At 43.2% G+C, this 15527-nt stretch overlaps 1 protein-coding gene across 1 annotated transcript in view; it reads left to right on the top strand.

Moving 5' to 3' along the window:
* LOC144597528 (cation channel sperm-associated auxiliary subunit beta-like) overlaps positions 1-15527 on the top strand; it is a 67541-nt gene that overhangs the window by 29169 nt on the left and 22845 nt on the right. The window contains exons 12-18 of the mRNA XM_078407008.1: positions 652-734; positions 1311-1631; positions 6237-6364; positions 6811-6899; positions 7958-8075; positions 12244-12354; positions 13523-13633. Coding sequence (XP_078263134.1) covers positions 652-734; positions 1311-1631; positions 6237-6364; positions 6811-6899; positions 7958-8075; positions 12244-12354; positions 13523-13633 — 961 coding nt within the window. The remainder of the gene's footprint in view (positions 1-651; positions 735-1310; positions 1632-6236; positions 6365-6810; positions 6900-7957; positions 8076-12243; positions 12355-13522; positions 13634-15527) is intronic.

Below are 15527 nucleotides of genomic sequence, written 5' to 3'. Positions count from 1 at the left end.
GGTGGCGCTATGAGTTGAGAGCCTTCTAGAGGCGGAAAACCTCTTTAAATTAGGCATCCCTTGATGAGATTTCGCAGTGGAGCAGGTAGAAAGTAGAAACAAGGAGCAGTAGATGCTGATTAATGTATAATAGGACACAAAGTGCTGAAGTAACTCAGTAGGTCAGGCAGCATCTCCGGAAAACATGCAATGATGATGATTAGGTCGAGACCCTGTTTGATTGTATTAACTGAACTGAATTTTATTGTGAGGAATGGGCATGCCATTTATTATAAGTCACTGCAAATTATTGACAACTTGTTTCATACCTAGTCTTGTAAAAATGGGGGCACCATTATTTTTCCCATATGCAGCAAGAAATTTTGATGCAGCTGTCAATTAAGTTTATTGCAGATTTTGCTGATAACATGAATATTGTAGATAGTGATAAAGGTCGTGTAAGGGTACAATGGGCATAGATCAGCTGGAAAGTTGGGTGGAGCCATTGCCAATGGGATTTATTTCAGACAAGTGTGCGAAGTAATCCATTTTGAGGTGTCACATTCTAGTAAACCTGGTAAACAGTAAATGACAGGGACTTAGGAGTGTTGATGTACAGAGAGACCTTGGGTGTGAGTTCATAATTACGTAAAAATGTGATTTTTCACGCAGACATTTATGTTACGAGCTGCCAAAGGAGGTGGTTGAAATAGAAACAGTTGTGACATTTAGAAGGCATTTGAACAAATACATGGGTAGGAAAGATAATATGCAGCCTAATACAGGAAAATAGAAATGTAGATCCCATGTAGTTTGAGGAAATAGCATGACCTACTTATTTATTTTCAGAATCTTATGTTTCTCAACGAGATCAACTTTCGTTCTTACAAACATTGCCCAATACTTACCATTCTCATTGAAACATACAAATTTGCACGGGTATGATAGGTTTCCCTTGTGTTGGTTGTCCAGCACCAGGTGTTACAGAATAAGGTCTGTTCAGAGGGGAGAGGTGAATAAGTCATTCAGGACAAAGAAGAGATTTTCTTACACTCAGAAGCTAGAGATTATTTTTAATGTTCTACCAAGAGACGTGGATGCTCAATAACTGACTATATAGAACATAGAGTCAATAGGTTGCAGTTATTAAATAATTCAACTAGGGTTAATGGAAGAAAGTAGTGCAGAGGTAAAAGATTCTCCATGATCTCATTGAATGACAAAACTGGAAGCACCTGCCCAATGACCACCTTCTGCTTATTTCCTAGGCTCTCTTGTGAATATTGTTATGCAAGTTGGGCTGATAATGCAAAACCTGTTTCTTTCAACAGAATATGGCTTTATTGCTGATGATTTCGAAAAAACAGTGGTTATTCCTGGACTCAGTAGTTTTCTGATAGTTCGCATAAACAGCAGTAACCTTGTCATAGCACATGCTACAATGCCAGAACTAGTTTCAGATTATTTGCTAATTGAAGAAAAAAAATGGTTTATTTATGACTTTAGCTCAAAGAGTGGCGTGTGGGCTATTGTTGAAAATGAGTGTACTACCCAAATTGAGGATCTTGACAATATACAGTTAAATTCTGAGATGTTTCTCGATATTAACGACACAGTTAAATTGCGGTTCAAATCCTCAAGCTTCAAAGGAGGTTTGTATTTCTGATATAATTTATCTCCAATAATGATAAACCAATAGATATAATGGTAAAGCAGTAGAAATTACTGAACTGCATGTATGCTTTGCATGCTTGTCATTAATATATATCTAATTTTGAAATGTGCTTAAGGAAAACTATTCCAATTCAAACTCAATTGCAAATTCCTATGATGCAATATAATATGCCTAGAGAAAATAAAGTTCATTAGAATTAGTTTTGCTTGGAATACTAGTTGCTCTTTGTGATAAATATCGTTAATGTTTAATATCATAATCCTATTGGCTAACAAAATATCCACATTAATGTTGACCTAAATGCAAAGGTGGCTGTATCTTTTTTGAAAGCTGAGTCTGGAGGGTGGGTAGGGTTGAGGGTGGGGGAGTGGGAGGGAGGATAAAGCTGATTTTGTGAATGCAAGACAAGCCAGAATGGACGACTGATCTCACCACCACCACCAATCTAACTACTCTATTAATGCACCTGGCCATTAAAGTAACATGAGATGACCACTGTCTATGAAGGACTTAAAATCCCCACTCTTGCCACCTCAATCCACTGATTTGATTAGTTTCCTTCTGTCTGATTGCTAAATAGTTAACAGTTAAATTGGTCTTTACTATTATAAAATGACCCATAGCAAATTGTCTGTTGCAGAAAAATGCTTTATTTCTTAAATTAAAAAAGAGAAATGATAAAATCTTTGGATAAACTTTATATTAGTGGATAACTATGTTCAAGATGTTGTGAATATAACATGATCAAATAATATTACTAAAGAAAATTTAGATAGGTGCCCTAAACATTGTGGCAGCATTGGACCAGAAATCAAGTAGGTCAAGGGAACTTGCATTGACTTGTTATAACTGACACAAAGGAAACTGGCTTCAGTATAGCACTCGGTCTAAGAGAATCTTATTCAGCCAAACCATCTTGAGTCACCTAATTAATTATCTTTCCTGTACCAGAACTGAGTTATTTATTGACGATTTAGAGTGTTCCACTGGGAATTCTAACAAGAATGAAGGATATAAATAATTTCCTGTCTGGCAACGAAAATATTCAAGTAACCTTTTGTTACATTAGTGTCAGGCAATAATCATTACAAACAAGATAAAGCATTATTGCCTCTGCATCAGTTTCAATTATATCACCATTTCATAGGTCTCCGGTTAATAAATTAAGGAGCTACTATTAGCCAGATAATGAAGTGGTCAATTAACATCAACATCCTGGCCAAACAAACAGGATTGTAATTGGTGGATACAAGTAACTGCAGGTGCTGGTTTATAAATAAAGACACAAAGTGCTACAGTAACACAGTGAGACAGGCAGCTTCCTTGGAGAAGCTGCCTACTTTACTCCAGCCTTCCATGGGCCTCCACCAGCGACTCCAGGAATTCCACCGACCCTCGCCTCCCCACTGCCCACCAGCGGGCCGCAGCCGTCGCCTTACCTGAGCACCAGGTTCAACACCAGGCCCACAGCTTCCATGCTGGAGACTCCAACACCACGTGGTCCGACTGCTGGGGCCTACTGTCCCCCTCCCCCCCCCCCCCCGGACAGGGAATCTTCATGGGGGTTCCACTCTCTTCCCCTTCACCCTCTTTTAATTAGGTGGCCCCAGCTACTTCCCACCCATGCACTTGTCCTCATGCCCCCTCCTCTCTGATCCCCCCACCAGACCTCATCTGACCCCAACCACCACCCTTGTGTCTTCAACATCCCCTGACCTCCCCCTTTCCAATACGGAATGATCTGCCCTCAGCAGAGGCCTCACTTTTGTTCCCCTCTGCCTCCACCTCAACGAGTTCCGGCTCTGCCACGACGTAGAGCTTTTCTTTCATCGCCTTCGCCTCCATGCCTTTTTGCATGGGAAGGAGTCCTCACCACCCAGTGATGACCCCTTTTCCTATCTCCACTGGTCCCCCTCCCCTTGGACTCCCCTGGATGGCCCTCTACCCTCTTTAGACCTTTTTTATTTCCAACTGCAAGTGGGACATCAACTGTTTCAACTTTTCTGCTCCCCTTACCTACTCTAACCTCTCCCCCTCTGAAGGTGCAGCCCTCCACTCATTCTGCAGCAACCCCAACATTATAACCCCGACATTATAATCAAACCAGCCGACAAGGGAGGTGCTGAGGTGGTCCGGTGCACTGACTGTGGGCAGAGGCCCGGCGACTACTCTCAAACACCTCCTCCTACTTACCCTTGGACCACGATCCCACCAACGAGCACCAGGCCATAATCTCACACATCATTTCAGATTTCATCACTTCCGGCTGCCTGCCCTCCAAAGCCTCCAACCTTATCGTTCCCCAGCCCCACAAAGCTCGATTTTATCTTCTCAATATCGAACTGCCCTGGAAGACCCATTGTTTCTGCTTGCTCCTGCCCCATTGAATTAATTTCCACATAATTCGACTCCATCCTATCCTCCCGGGCCAATCCCTCGCTTCCTATGTCCTAGACACCTCACACGCCCTTCGTCTCTTCAATGGCTTTTATTTTCCAGGCCCCCACTACCTCATCTTTACAATGGATGTTCAGTCACTTTACACCTCCATCCCCCACCAGGAAGGTCTTCAAGCCCTCCGTTTCTTCCTCGACCGCAGAACCCGCCAATTTCCATCTACCAACAATATCCTCTGCCTCGCAGAGCTGATCTTTCCCCTTAAAAACCTCTCCTTTGACTCCTCCCACTGCCTCCAAATCCAAGGTATAGCTGTGGGCACTCACATGAGCCCCAGCTGTGCCTGCCTCTTTGTGGGGTATGTTGAACAATCATTGTTCCAGAGATGTCCTGGTATGGAACACCTCATCTTGGGCGCTGATGCGGACATTGGAGGTGTCCTCATTCTTTAGGGAACGGGGGTTTCCCTCTTCCAATGTAGATGAAGCCCTCACCAGGGTCTCCTTGATATCCCACAGCTACGCTCTTGCTCCCCCTCACCCCAGTCGTAACAGGGACAGTCCCCCTAGTCCTCACCTTCCACCTCATCAGCCATCGCATAGAGCATATAATCCTCCAACATTTTCGCCACCTCCAAGGGGATCCCACCACTAGTCACATCTTCCCATCTCCACCCCTTTCCACAGAGATCGTTCCCTCCACAACTCCCTGGTCAACTCGGCCCTTCCCACACAAACCATCCCCTCCCCAGGTACTTTCCCCTGCAACCTCAGGTGATGCAACACAAGCTGAATCAAAATCAGAAATGCTGGAGGAAGACAGCCAGTCAAGCAGCATCTATAGATTTTGATGGTGCCTAATGCAGCTAGCCAAATCTTGCAATGTATACCTAACTGTTGTGAATTATATGTAATAAATTCCACATGCCATGGACTCTTGTGAGCAATGAAGATGTCCATGAGGAAAATGATCAGGCTTGGGAAGTGTGAAGGTTTTATTAGGTTCAAGGGGAATTATGGCTGGAGATGGTACATGACTGAGCAGGGGTAAAAGAAAGAGACCCCAACAGAATATGCAAGTTAATAACAGAAGTCATGGGGTGGAATGAGTCAAACTTGTAAATAGTATGTAGCCATGATAACCCAAATTAGAGATGGGTATGGGAGGTTAATTTAAACACTGGAATTTAGAAGGATGAGAGGGGATCCTATCGAAACATATGTTTATTAAGGGGTTGGACAAGTTAGAGGGAGGAAACATGTTCCCAATGTTGGGGGAGTCCAGAACCAGGGGCCACAGTTTAAGAATAAGGGGTAGGCCATTTAGAACGGAGATGAGAAAAAACTTTTTCTGTCAGAGAGTTGTAAATCTGTGGAATTCTCTGCCTCAGAAGGCAGTGGAGGCCAATTCTCTGAATGCATTCAAGAGAGAGCTAGATAGAGCTCTTAAGGATTGCAGAGTCAGGGGGTATGGGGAGAAGGCAGGAACGGGGTACTGATTGAGAATGATCAGCCATAATCACATTGAATGGTGGTGCTGGCTCGAAGGGCCGAATGGCCTACTCCTGCACCTATTGTCTATTGTCAATTGTCTATTATCACTCCTAGTCCCTCAAACTAGTGATCTCCCTGATCTTCCAATCACTGTGATCCCATGAGTATCTGATTATTTGATGGGAGGTGCAATTCACATCCTAAATATCTGTGGCCGTTGTGGCAATGAACAGATATTTCCATGGTTAGACTGTTTAGAAATGAAAATAAAACCAATATAGTATGGTATGAACTGTTCTTCTGAGAAGGGATTTGCATTATTTGCATTTGTTATTTTGTGGAGGCACGTTAAATCACCATAATGTTCAGCAGGACCTCAGTCAGCACCGACATAATTAGTATCTGTTTACCATGACTTAACAAAGCAATCTTTGCATTCATGACGCAGGGCCTCAACTCAAAACAACAACTACCCATTTGTCTCCATAGATGCTGTCTGACCTGTTGAATTCCTCCAATAGTTTTTTTGCTCCAGATTGCAGCATCTATAGTCTCATGTCTCCATATTCTACGTCGAGATTTGGGAGTTCTTGATTGCAAATGTTAAGCGTGCCGTTCTCTTGCACTAATTTGCCCTTCCAAATTTATGTGAAAAACTGCTAATTCATTTGCATTATATATCTTCTCAATAGGTAACGCACAAAGATTCAAAGTGTCCATTGGAAATCCACACCTGCTGCGTATAGAAACTGAAAATTACTGGGATGACTCTGGTATAGCTTCCCTAAATTTAGTAATTTACAGCAATTTTAATGTCAGGGTAAGGATAATATTTTGCAAGAAAATGCAATTGTGTGAATGTGTTTTAAAATGTTGACTTCAATTAAATAGTTTAAAAGAAAAAAAGGTTGTAATATCCAGTAGTTAAAATTCTGTTTGGAAGCCTGATGTTCCACGAAAACAGTGCAACATGGTAATGTAAAACCATTAACAATTAAGATTGAGGAAGCGTCTGACAGCAAATGCAAATAACTTTCCATCAATTGCAAGAAAAATATTTTTCATACAAACTGTCACTCACTTTCCCATTGTTTATACGCCCATTCATTCAAATTAAACTTGGAACAGACAGATGAGACTTAGAAATTGTAGTGCACTATTATGGGCACATTATGTGGTTAGAGAACAGGTCAGCAACATTCAGCCTTGGGAATGACTGAACTATATTATACGTTTTCTTTTGTGTGTGCTGCTGAACATCTACAGGAAGAAATACAGTTCAGAACCAAGGTCATATCTGACGCAATCGGGAAGAGCCTGCCATCAAGGCCCCAAACTAACCTGAGTGTGGTGAGGCAAGTCTAATTCATTGTCAGAGGATTGAGGGCAGGGGTGTGAGGATTAGAAATCATAGCCTCTGAGGTCATTGATGATGAAAATCACTTTGCAGTTTGCCTATAGCAGCACTGTTAATATTATTTGAGAAAATCTTACACCTGGCAGCATGATGGCGCAGCGGTAAAGTTGCTGCCTTTCAACGCCAGAGACCCGTGTTCGATCCTGACTATGGGTGCTGTCTGTATGGAGTTTGTATGTTCCCCCATGACCTGCGTAGGTTTTCTCTGAGATCTTCAGTTTCCTCCCACACTCCAAAGACGTACAGGATTGTAGGTTAATTGGCTTGGTGTAAATGTAACATTGTCCCTGGTGTGTGTAGGGTAGTGTTAATGTATGGGAATCGCTGGTCGGTGTGGACCTAAAAAACTAAATGAAAAAGAGTGTGAGAGAGAAGTAAAATTGTCATTAATAAATGAGGGACTAAATTTTGTGAGTGATGTTAAGCACCCAGAAATGTGCATAGAATTAGGCTTCTCTGGCTTGTCAATCTTCCGGCTCTGCATGTGTGAATGAGTTGTGTGAGTAGTTTTTAATTGAATTTCCTGCCCTTCCTGAATGGGCTGCTGCACTGAACGTATAAGCACCTTTTAATGGCATGTAATGTACAGTTGTAAAATTAGTTTCGACTTTCAGTTATTTTTCAGATAACTGTTGGATTCAGAAATCTTAAATTAACTTTGTTTGAATCACCATTTGAATCACTGAACCAACATATTGAACCACACCGTATAATCCTGACCATAATCCCACCTCAGCATCGAACTATTATGGAATTTAAGGGTTACACTTTGTACAAGTAAACACTCCTGACTATTAATATCTGAGAAGATTGTTCTATGTTCATCGATCATCTCAGAACATTCGGATGAAGTTATCTAATTACACCATATTTACAGCTGTTTAGTGAAAAATGTCTTTTCTTTTTATTTCAGGGATACACTACAGTGTCCATTTCTATATCTGAAGCATCGCTGTTGTGCCCAGTAGTTAGCATCCCAATTATTCTGTATTGCAGCTGTCCAGCTGGAAAAATGATCCTTTATAAAGAGCCTATATCAATCAGTCGGGATGAGTGGTTGTATGGTAATCCAAAAGATGACGAAACTGACTCTCCCCTTTTGAAGACCTTGCCTGTTAGTACTATTCTGAAAATAATCCTAAATTGTACTACAGATGTTGCTGTAAAAAGAATCTCTGTTATGCTTTGAACCTTAAATATGTCATAATTTACAATTAGTATTATAAGGGATAGTTGCTTGCAAGTCTTTTTTTCTCTGACTAGAACAACCAAGATATGATTTTACTCTTAAGGATGCAAATTTGTGGTAGTAATAATTTTCTAATTTTCCTGATCAATATTTAATTCAGACTTCACACAAAAACACACTATCCATCAATGAATGGGAGGGAGATGTCTTGGGAGATAAAGATGTCAGCATAATTGTATAATGCATACAGTTCTTAAGCATAACTTCAGAGAGCAGCAGTAAATCACAAAATCCTTAATTGTAAATATGGGTACTAATCAGTACATAAAGTCAATGGGCTTTAAAATAGGCTCTGGGGCATGGGATGTCCAGAATGTCCAAAACTTTTAATTAAAGTATGTTATAAAAATTAATATAACCTGAATTTCATCCAACAGCTAGAGATTTACATCAGAATTGGAAATGATGGGCAGACTTTGAGTTTGAGGGTATAATGAAAAGGTCAAAAAAGTCAGACCTGCAGCAATCCTTATTGTATGTACTTGCACTCTCAGACCCTACTTCTTAAGCACACTCCCCAGGGCCCTACCATTCACTGTGAAGTTCCTATCCTGGCTTGATTTCCTAAAATACGAAACCCCACGCCTACCCAAATTAAACTCCATTAGCCATTCCTTGGTCCATGTGGTTAGCTGATCAAGATCTCCTGTAATTCTTGAGAACCCTCTGCCACTCTTAAGATACCACCTATTTTAGTGTCATCTGCAAACTTCCTAATCATGCCTTGTACATTCTTATCTAAATCATTAATATGGATGACAAACAACAGTGTGCCCAGCATCAATCCCTGTAGCACACCATTAGTCACAGGCCTCCAATCTGAAAAGCAACCTTCCACCACACCCTCATCTTATACCAATCTCTGCTTTTTGATATTCCATTGAGTTGATTAAAAATGTAAACGCACTTCTCTCACCAGATCAGCAACATGTTTTTAACACAAGAGCTGCTGACTTGGTAGAAATTCAGGAACAATGTGGTTTTCTTTCCCAGATATTAGTTTTTTAAATGATCCTTCAAAAGCCCAGGTTGATAATTATGCCTTTAGAGTCAGAGTCATAGAGTGATACTGTGTGGAAACAGGCCCATCGGCCCAACTTGCCCACACAGGCCAACATGTCCCAGCTACACTAGTCCCACCTGCCTGCGCTTGGTCCATATCCCTTCAAACCTGTCCTATTCATGTACCTGTATAACTGTTTCATAAACAATGGGATATTCCCAGCCTCAACTACCTCCTCAGGCAGCTTGTTACATACACCCACCACCCTTTGTGTGAGAAAGTTAAGAAAGTCACCCCTCAGATTCCTATTAAATCTTTTCCCCTTCACCTTGAACCTATGTCCTCTGGTCCTTAATTCCCCTACTCTGGGCAAGAGATACTGTGCATCTACCTGATTTGTTCCTCTCATGATTTTATACACCTCCAGAAGATCACCCCTCATCCTCCTGCGCTTCAAAAATAGAGACCCAGCCTATTCAACCTTTCCCTACAGCTCACACCCTCTAGTCCTGGCAATATCCTCATAAATCTTTTCTGAACCCTTTCAAGCTGGACAATATATTTCCTATAACATGGTGCCCAGAAGTGAACACAATAATCTAAATGCAGTCTCACAACGTCTTATACAACTGCAATATGGCCTCCCAACTTCTATACTCAATAGTCTGACTGATGAAGGCCAATGTGCCAAAAGCCTTTTTGACCACCTTATCTACCTGTGAATCGACCTTCCATCAACCACGCACCTGCACTCCTTAATCCCTCTGCTCTATAACACTGCCCAGAGGTCTACCATTTACTGTGTAGGTCCAGCCCTTGTTAGTTGCAACACCTCATACTTCTCTGTATTAAATTCCATCAAGCATTCCACAGCCCACCTGGCCTTCAAATCCACATCCTGCTGTAATCTGTCACAACCATCTTCATTATCTGCAAAACCACTCATTTTTGAATCATCAGCAAATTTGCTAATCTTGCCCTGTATGTTCTCATCCAAATCATTAATATAGATGACAAACAATAACAGGCCCAGCACCGAACCCTGAGGCACACCACTAGTCACAGGCCTCCAGTCAGAGAAGCAACCTTCCACCATCACCCTCTGCTTCCTTCCATGGAGCCAATTTGCTATCTATTCAGCTATCTCTCCTTGGATGCAATGCGATCTAACCTTCCAGAGCAGCCTACCATGCAGGACCTTGTCGAATGCCTTGCTGAAATCCATGTACACAACATCTACAGTTCTGCCCTCATCAACCTTTTTCAATCAGATTTGTGAGTCACGACCTTCCACGTACAAAACCATTCCTAATAAGCACAAACTATTCCTAATCAGCTCTTGCCCATCCAAATGCCTGTATAATCTATCCTTCAGAATACTTTCTTTTTAAATTCAGCAAAACATGATTAAAGGAGGTAACATCTGGACAAGAGAATTCATAATTCTTTACAAAGTTGAAAGACTCTGCTTTTCTGTTATTCACCAGGATATTGTCATTTAACTCCTTGATACAATTTTTGAAAGGAGACCAGTTGCACCTTTGTTACGTTGGAGAAAGCTATACTTGTGCATGAACAAAGATGAGCTTTTGACATGACAAAGCTTCAAAGGACTTGCAGGTCGTAGATAGACACAAAAACCTGGAGTAAAGGGTTCGGCGATTTTTAAGGCGACTGCCAGCGACTGTCAAAGTCGTAGCAAGTCGCCGAAAAACCAGTGACAGGACCCCACCTACGACAATGTCTATGACAATGTCTACGACAACCTACCACCTAGTAGACGGCAAGCTGCCGACAACCGGCGACCCAGTCGTTGCAACTACCTACCTACGATGGCGCCTACGACAAGCTACGACAACCGAAGTCAACCTACCTCCACCCTCGACAAGCTACGACCCTGTCAGTCACAACTGATGACAACCGTAGCCATTTCACGTAATTTTGATGCCAAAGGGGTTGTGGGTAGGGTTTCCAATCATTCTGCATCATGACTGCCATGGAGCAACATATGATGGCATTGCTCTTACAAGAAGCCCTGCTGCTTGCAGCGGCCCTCATGCTTAAAATTTAGCAAGTCAGAAGAACAAGAAGAATGGGGACGAAGAAGCCCAAGAAGAGGCCTGTGTGGTTGAAGCCCCTGTCCCTGAAGAGACCCAATGCCATGAGAAGCTACTCTGAAATACAATAACTTCAAACATCAATCTTTTGTCAAAATGTCCAAAATTTACTTTATTCAAACAAACAAAATTCTTATAAAAGGTGGATAACCGTCGTCAGCACCGGCGACAACCTAGGTCACCTGGTGAGAACCTGGTGACAACCTACGACAGCGCCCACGACAGGAGACGACAAGTTACGATCATTGGCAATTTTCGAGCAGGGGGAAAATTCCGCGGCGACCAGAAAAAAACAACGTTTTGGAGACTACTGGCAACCATGCCCGCGGCACACCGTAGACCGTGTGGCGACCGTGCGGCGACGGCCTAGTCACCTTAAAAATCACCGAGGTGGGACAGGCCCTTAACTCAGCGGGTCAGACAGCATCTCTGGAGAAAAGAAATAGGTGATGTTTCAGGTCGAGTCCCTTCATCAGGGCGTAGCTCAGTTATGGACGTGCTTATTTTCTAACTGGGAATGAAACATCTTCGTTACGTGCAACAAAAAGAATATAATGTTGACACAAGATGGAAAAGCAAACCTGAAACAATTTTATCAGACATGTCTAGTCAATAGCACTAATTGAAATTATTTTTGTGTTATAAAGTTAAAATTAGGACATGTAATAAATTATTTCTTCAGAGGGTGTGGTGAACCTTTGTATTTGGTTGTCCGGAAGAATAGTTGAGACCAGGACAACGAATACATTTAAATTTGGGGTGCACACTCTGAAGGAAATATATGCCAAAGTACCACATTCATACAAAATGATCTTGTGATATATTCTACTTATAAAATATACTCATTGTCAATTTCCATTGTACTGAAATATCAACATGGGAGTAGAATTCCTATTATTTTCGTTTATTGTAGGTAAATTACAGACCACCATCCCCGCAAGGAATCAATGTTCCATTAAGTGAAAATATCTATAATGCTGATCCGAGTAAACCAAGATTTCGAGACTTTTATAAAATCTCAAAAGTAAGTACTTTATATGTAGAAATGTGATTTAAAAATAGGAATCATGAGATAGTATTGAGCTACTCTGTAATTTTCCCTTTGCCCCAGGCAGCAAATCACCTGTGGTATTTTCTGCATTCATCTCCTTGCAGCATTTCCTGGTAACCCCTTGTCAAAAACATCTGGCTGTAATGCTGGAGAATCTCCATGGTTCCTGTGCACAAGAAACAGGACTCTTGCAGCTTTTGCTTTTCACCTGCCCGCACAGGTCCCACTGAGCCTCTTGAGAATACACTCTGATCCTGTTCCCGAGCTGCACCCATTCATTCAGGAACAACGCTCCATTGTAACTGGAGACCTTTTACTGTATAGGAAGGAACTGCAGATTCTGGTTATACAATAGACAATAGGTGCAGGAGTAGGCCATTCGGCCCTTCGAGCCAGCACCGCCATTCAATGTGATCATGGCTGATCATTCTCAATCAGTACCCCGTTCCTGCTTTCTCCCCATACCCCCTGACCGCTATCCTTAAGAGCTCTATCTAGCTCTCTCTTGAATGTATTCAGAGAATTGGCCTCCACTGCCCTCTGAGGCAGAGAATTCCACAGATTCACAACTCTCTGACTGAAAAAGTTTTTCCTCTGTTCTAAATTACCTACCCCTTATTCTTAAACTGTGGCCCCTGGTTCTGGAGATAGACACAAAAAGCTGAGGTAACTCAGTGGGTCGAGACCCGCAACATCACCCATCCCTTCTCTCCAGAGATGCTGCCTGTCCCGCTGAGTTACTCCAGCATTTTGTGCCTACCTTTTATTGTATGGTGGGATGTCCCTTGCTGCACATTCAAAGGAAAACTGAAATTGGATTTCCCCCCTTTGTGAACCTTGCAAATGAAAATCCTGCTTTTTATATGAATTTTTATAAATTATGTTAGGGTTACACGCAATGCTGCATTAATGCAAAAAAAGAAAGGTCAAAATAAATTTTGGATGTAAATGTTCATGTTTTGTACAAATCTTAAATTATACGAACTTACCAATATCACAGTAGCTACTGGTTTAATTTTTTGACACCCTGTATTCCTGTAGCTGACCACTTACGCTTGCTATAAAGAAATATGTTTCCTATTTAATAAAGCTGATTGACTTGAAATTGAGATATCACCTATAGCCCTAATTTTAATTACAGGAAACTGGAATCTACAAGCAATGTGTAGCGAAGAAATCAAGGGAGGAATGCGGCTGCACTGAAGAAATGATGTTATCTTCCTTTGCTGAATTTTCAGACTGTAAACAAAGGGTAAGATTGTTGTTCCGCTGGAATGGAATGACATCAGCTAAAACTTTTTTTAAAATTCATTTTAGATTACAATAATTCATATTAAATCACCATAATGTTTCGCATTACATCAGTCATAAGTAGTATCTGTTTACCATGACTTAACAATATTTTCATCAATGAAAATATATATCATAATTAATTTTAAGACATCTGAATCAAAAGTTGGTTAATAGTTGAGAATTCACATCTATTACCAAGAGTCAATGCTTCGAAACATTTATTTAATACTAGACCAAGTGGACCCGATCGGCCCATTCCTCGTAGAGGGGGAACAAGGAAGGGGAGAGGGTGTGACTGAGTGAGCCCTGGACTCAAAGCCTCTCCTGTATTGGTGTAGCACCCTCAACCCCCCCCCCCCCCCCCCACTCAATTAGAAAGTTAAAAGTTTAAACTTAAAAATGTCTGTAGCTTTAAAAATGTCAAGTCAAGTCAAGTCAAGTCAAATTTATTTGTCACATACACATACACGATGTGCAGTGAAATGAAAGTGGCAATGCCTGCGGGTTGTGCACAAAAAAGAATTACAGTTACAGCATATAAATAAAGTTAATAAGTTACTATTAGTGTCGACAAAAATTTAGTCTCTGGGGTTATAAAAGTTGACAGTCCTGATGGCCTGTGGGAAGAAGCTCCGTCTCATCCTCTCCGTTTTCGCAGCGTGACAGCGGAGGCGTTTGCCTGATCGTAGCATCTGGAACAGTCCGTTACTGGGGTGGCAGGGGTCCCTCATGATCTTGCTTGCTCTGGATCTGCACCTCCTGATGTATAGGTCCTGCAGGGGGATGAGTGTAGTTCCCATGGTGCATTCTGCCGAACGCACTACTCTCTGCAGGGCCATCCTGTCCTGGGCAGAGCTGTTCCCAAACCAGACTTCAATTTGAATGAGAGATGTTACATAATATGCCCAGGGTAATGGTGAGTAAGGTGGTGGAAAAATTGTGGTGCTACGGTGTACCGTTTTGGCTGTGCGAAGCACCAAAGTTATGGTGTGCACAAACACACATACACACGGACAGAGTTTTAGTAATATACTAGACCAAGTGGACCTATTCCATGGGGCCCATTCCCCCACCCCCCCATTCTTTCCTCCCCCAGCTGCACTCTTTCTCTCCCCCACCCCCCCTTTCCCCGGCACCCCCCTTTCCCGCACTCTCTCTTCCCCGCCAGCAATCCCCCTCCCCCACTCCCGTTGTCCCCCTCCCCAGTCCCATTCTGCCTCCCACCCCTACTCTCTCCTCCTCCAACCCTCCCCGTCCCCGTCCCCGCCCCCACTCTTACTTTCCCTCACCCCCCTTTCTTCACCAGCCCCCCTCTGTCGTCCCTGAGCTGCCGCCTCCCCACTCTCTCATCCCCCCAGCCTGACCCCTCCTCCTACCCCTATCCTCCCCTCCACCCACTCGCCCACTCCCCTCCGCGGACCCGTTGGCGGCGAAAGGCACCGGCGAAAGTGCAGGGAGGAGGAGGGAGCTGCGGAGCTGGGGGTTACTTTCTTCCCCACCCCCACTCTCTCCTCCCCCCCACTCTCCCCTCTTCCCCATCCCCACTCTCCCCTGACCCCACTGTCCCCCTTCCCCCCACCCACACTCTTTCTTCCCCCCACCACCACCCCCCACCCCCGCTGTCCCCCTTCCCCCACCCCTCCTCCCCACCCCCACTCTTCCCTCCTCCCCACCCCATCCTGCCCTCCTCCCAGCCCCACTTTCCCCCCCACCCCCACTCTCTCCACCCCCCACCCTCCCCCTCCTCCCCACCCCCGCCCCCCACTCTCTCCTCCCCCACCGCCACTCTCACTCTCCCCCATCAGTTCGACCATCTCCCTCCTGCTCGGAGTGTCCCCCGGGTGTGGGAGAGT

This window comes from Rhinoraja longicauda, chromosome 10 (assembly GCF_053455715.1).
Source record: "Rhinoraja longicauda isolate Sanriku21f chromosome 10, sRhiLon1.1, whole genome shotgun sequence".
NCBI lineage: Eukaryota > Metazoa > Chordata > Chondrichthyes > Rajiformes > Arhynchobatidae > Rhinoraja > Rhinoraja longicauda.
Note: the sequence above shows the minus strand (reverse complement) of the source record. Positions and strands in the feature narration are given on the sequence as shown.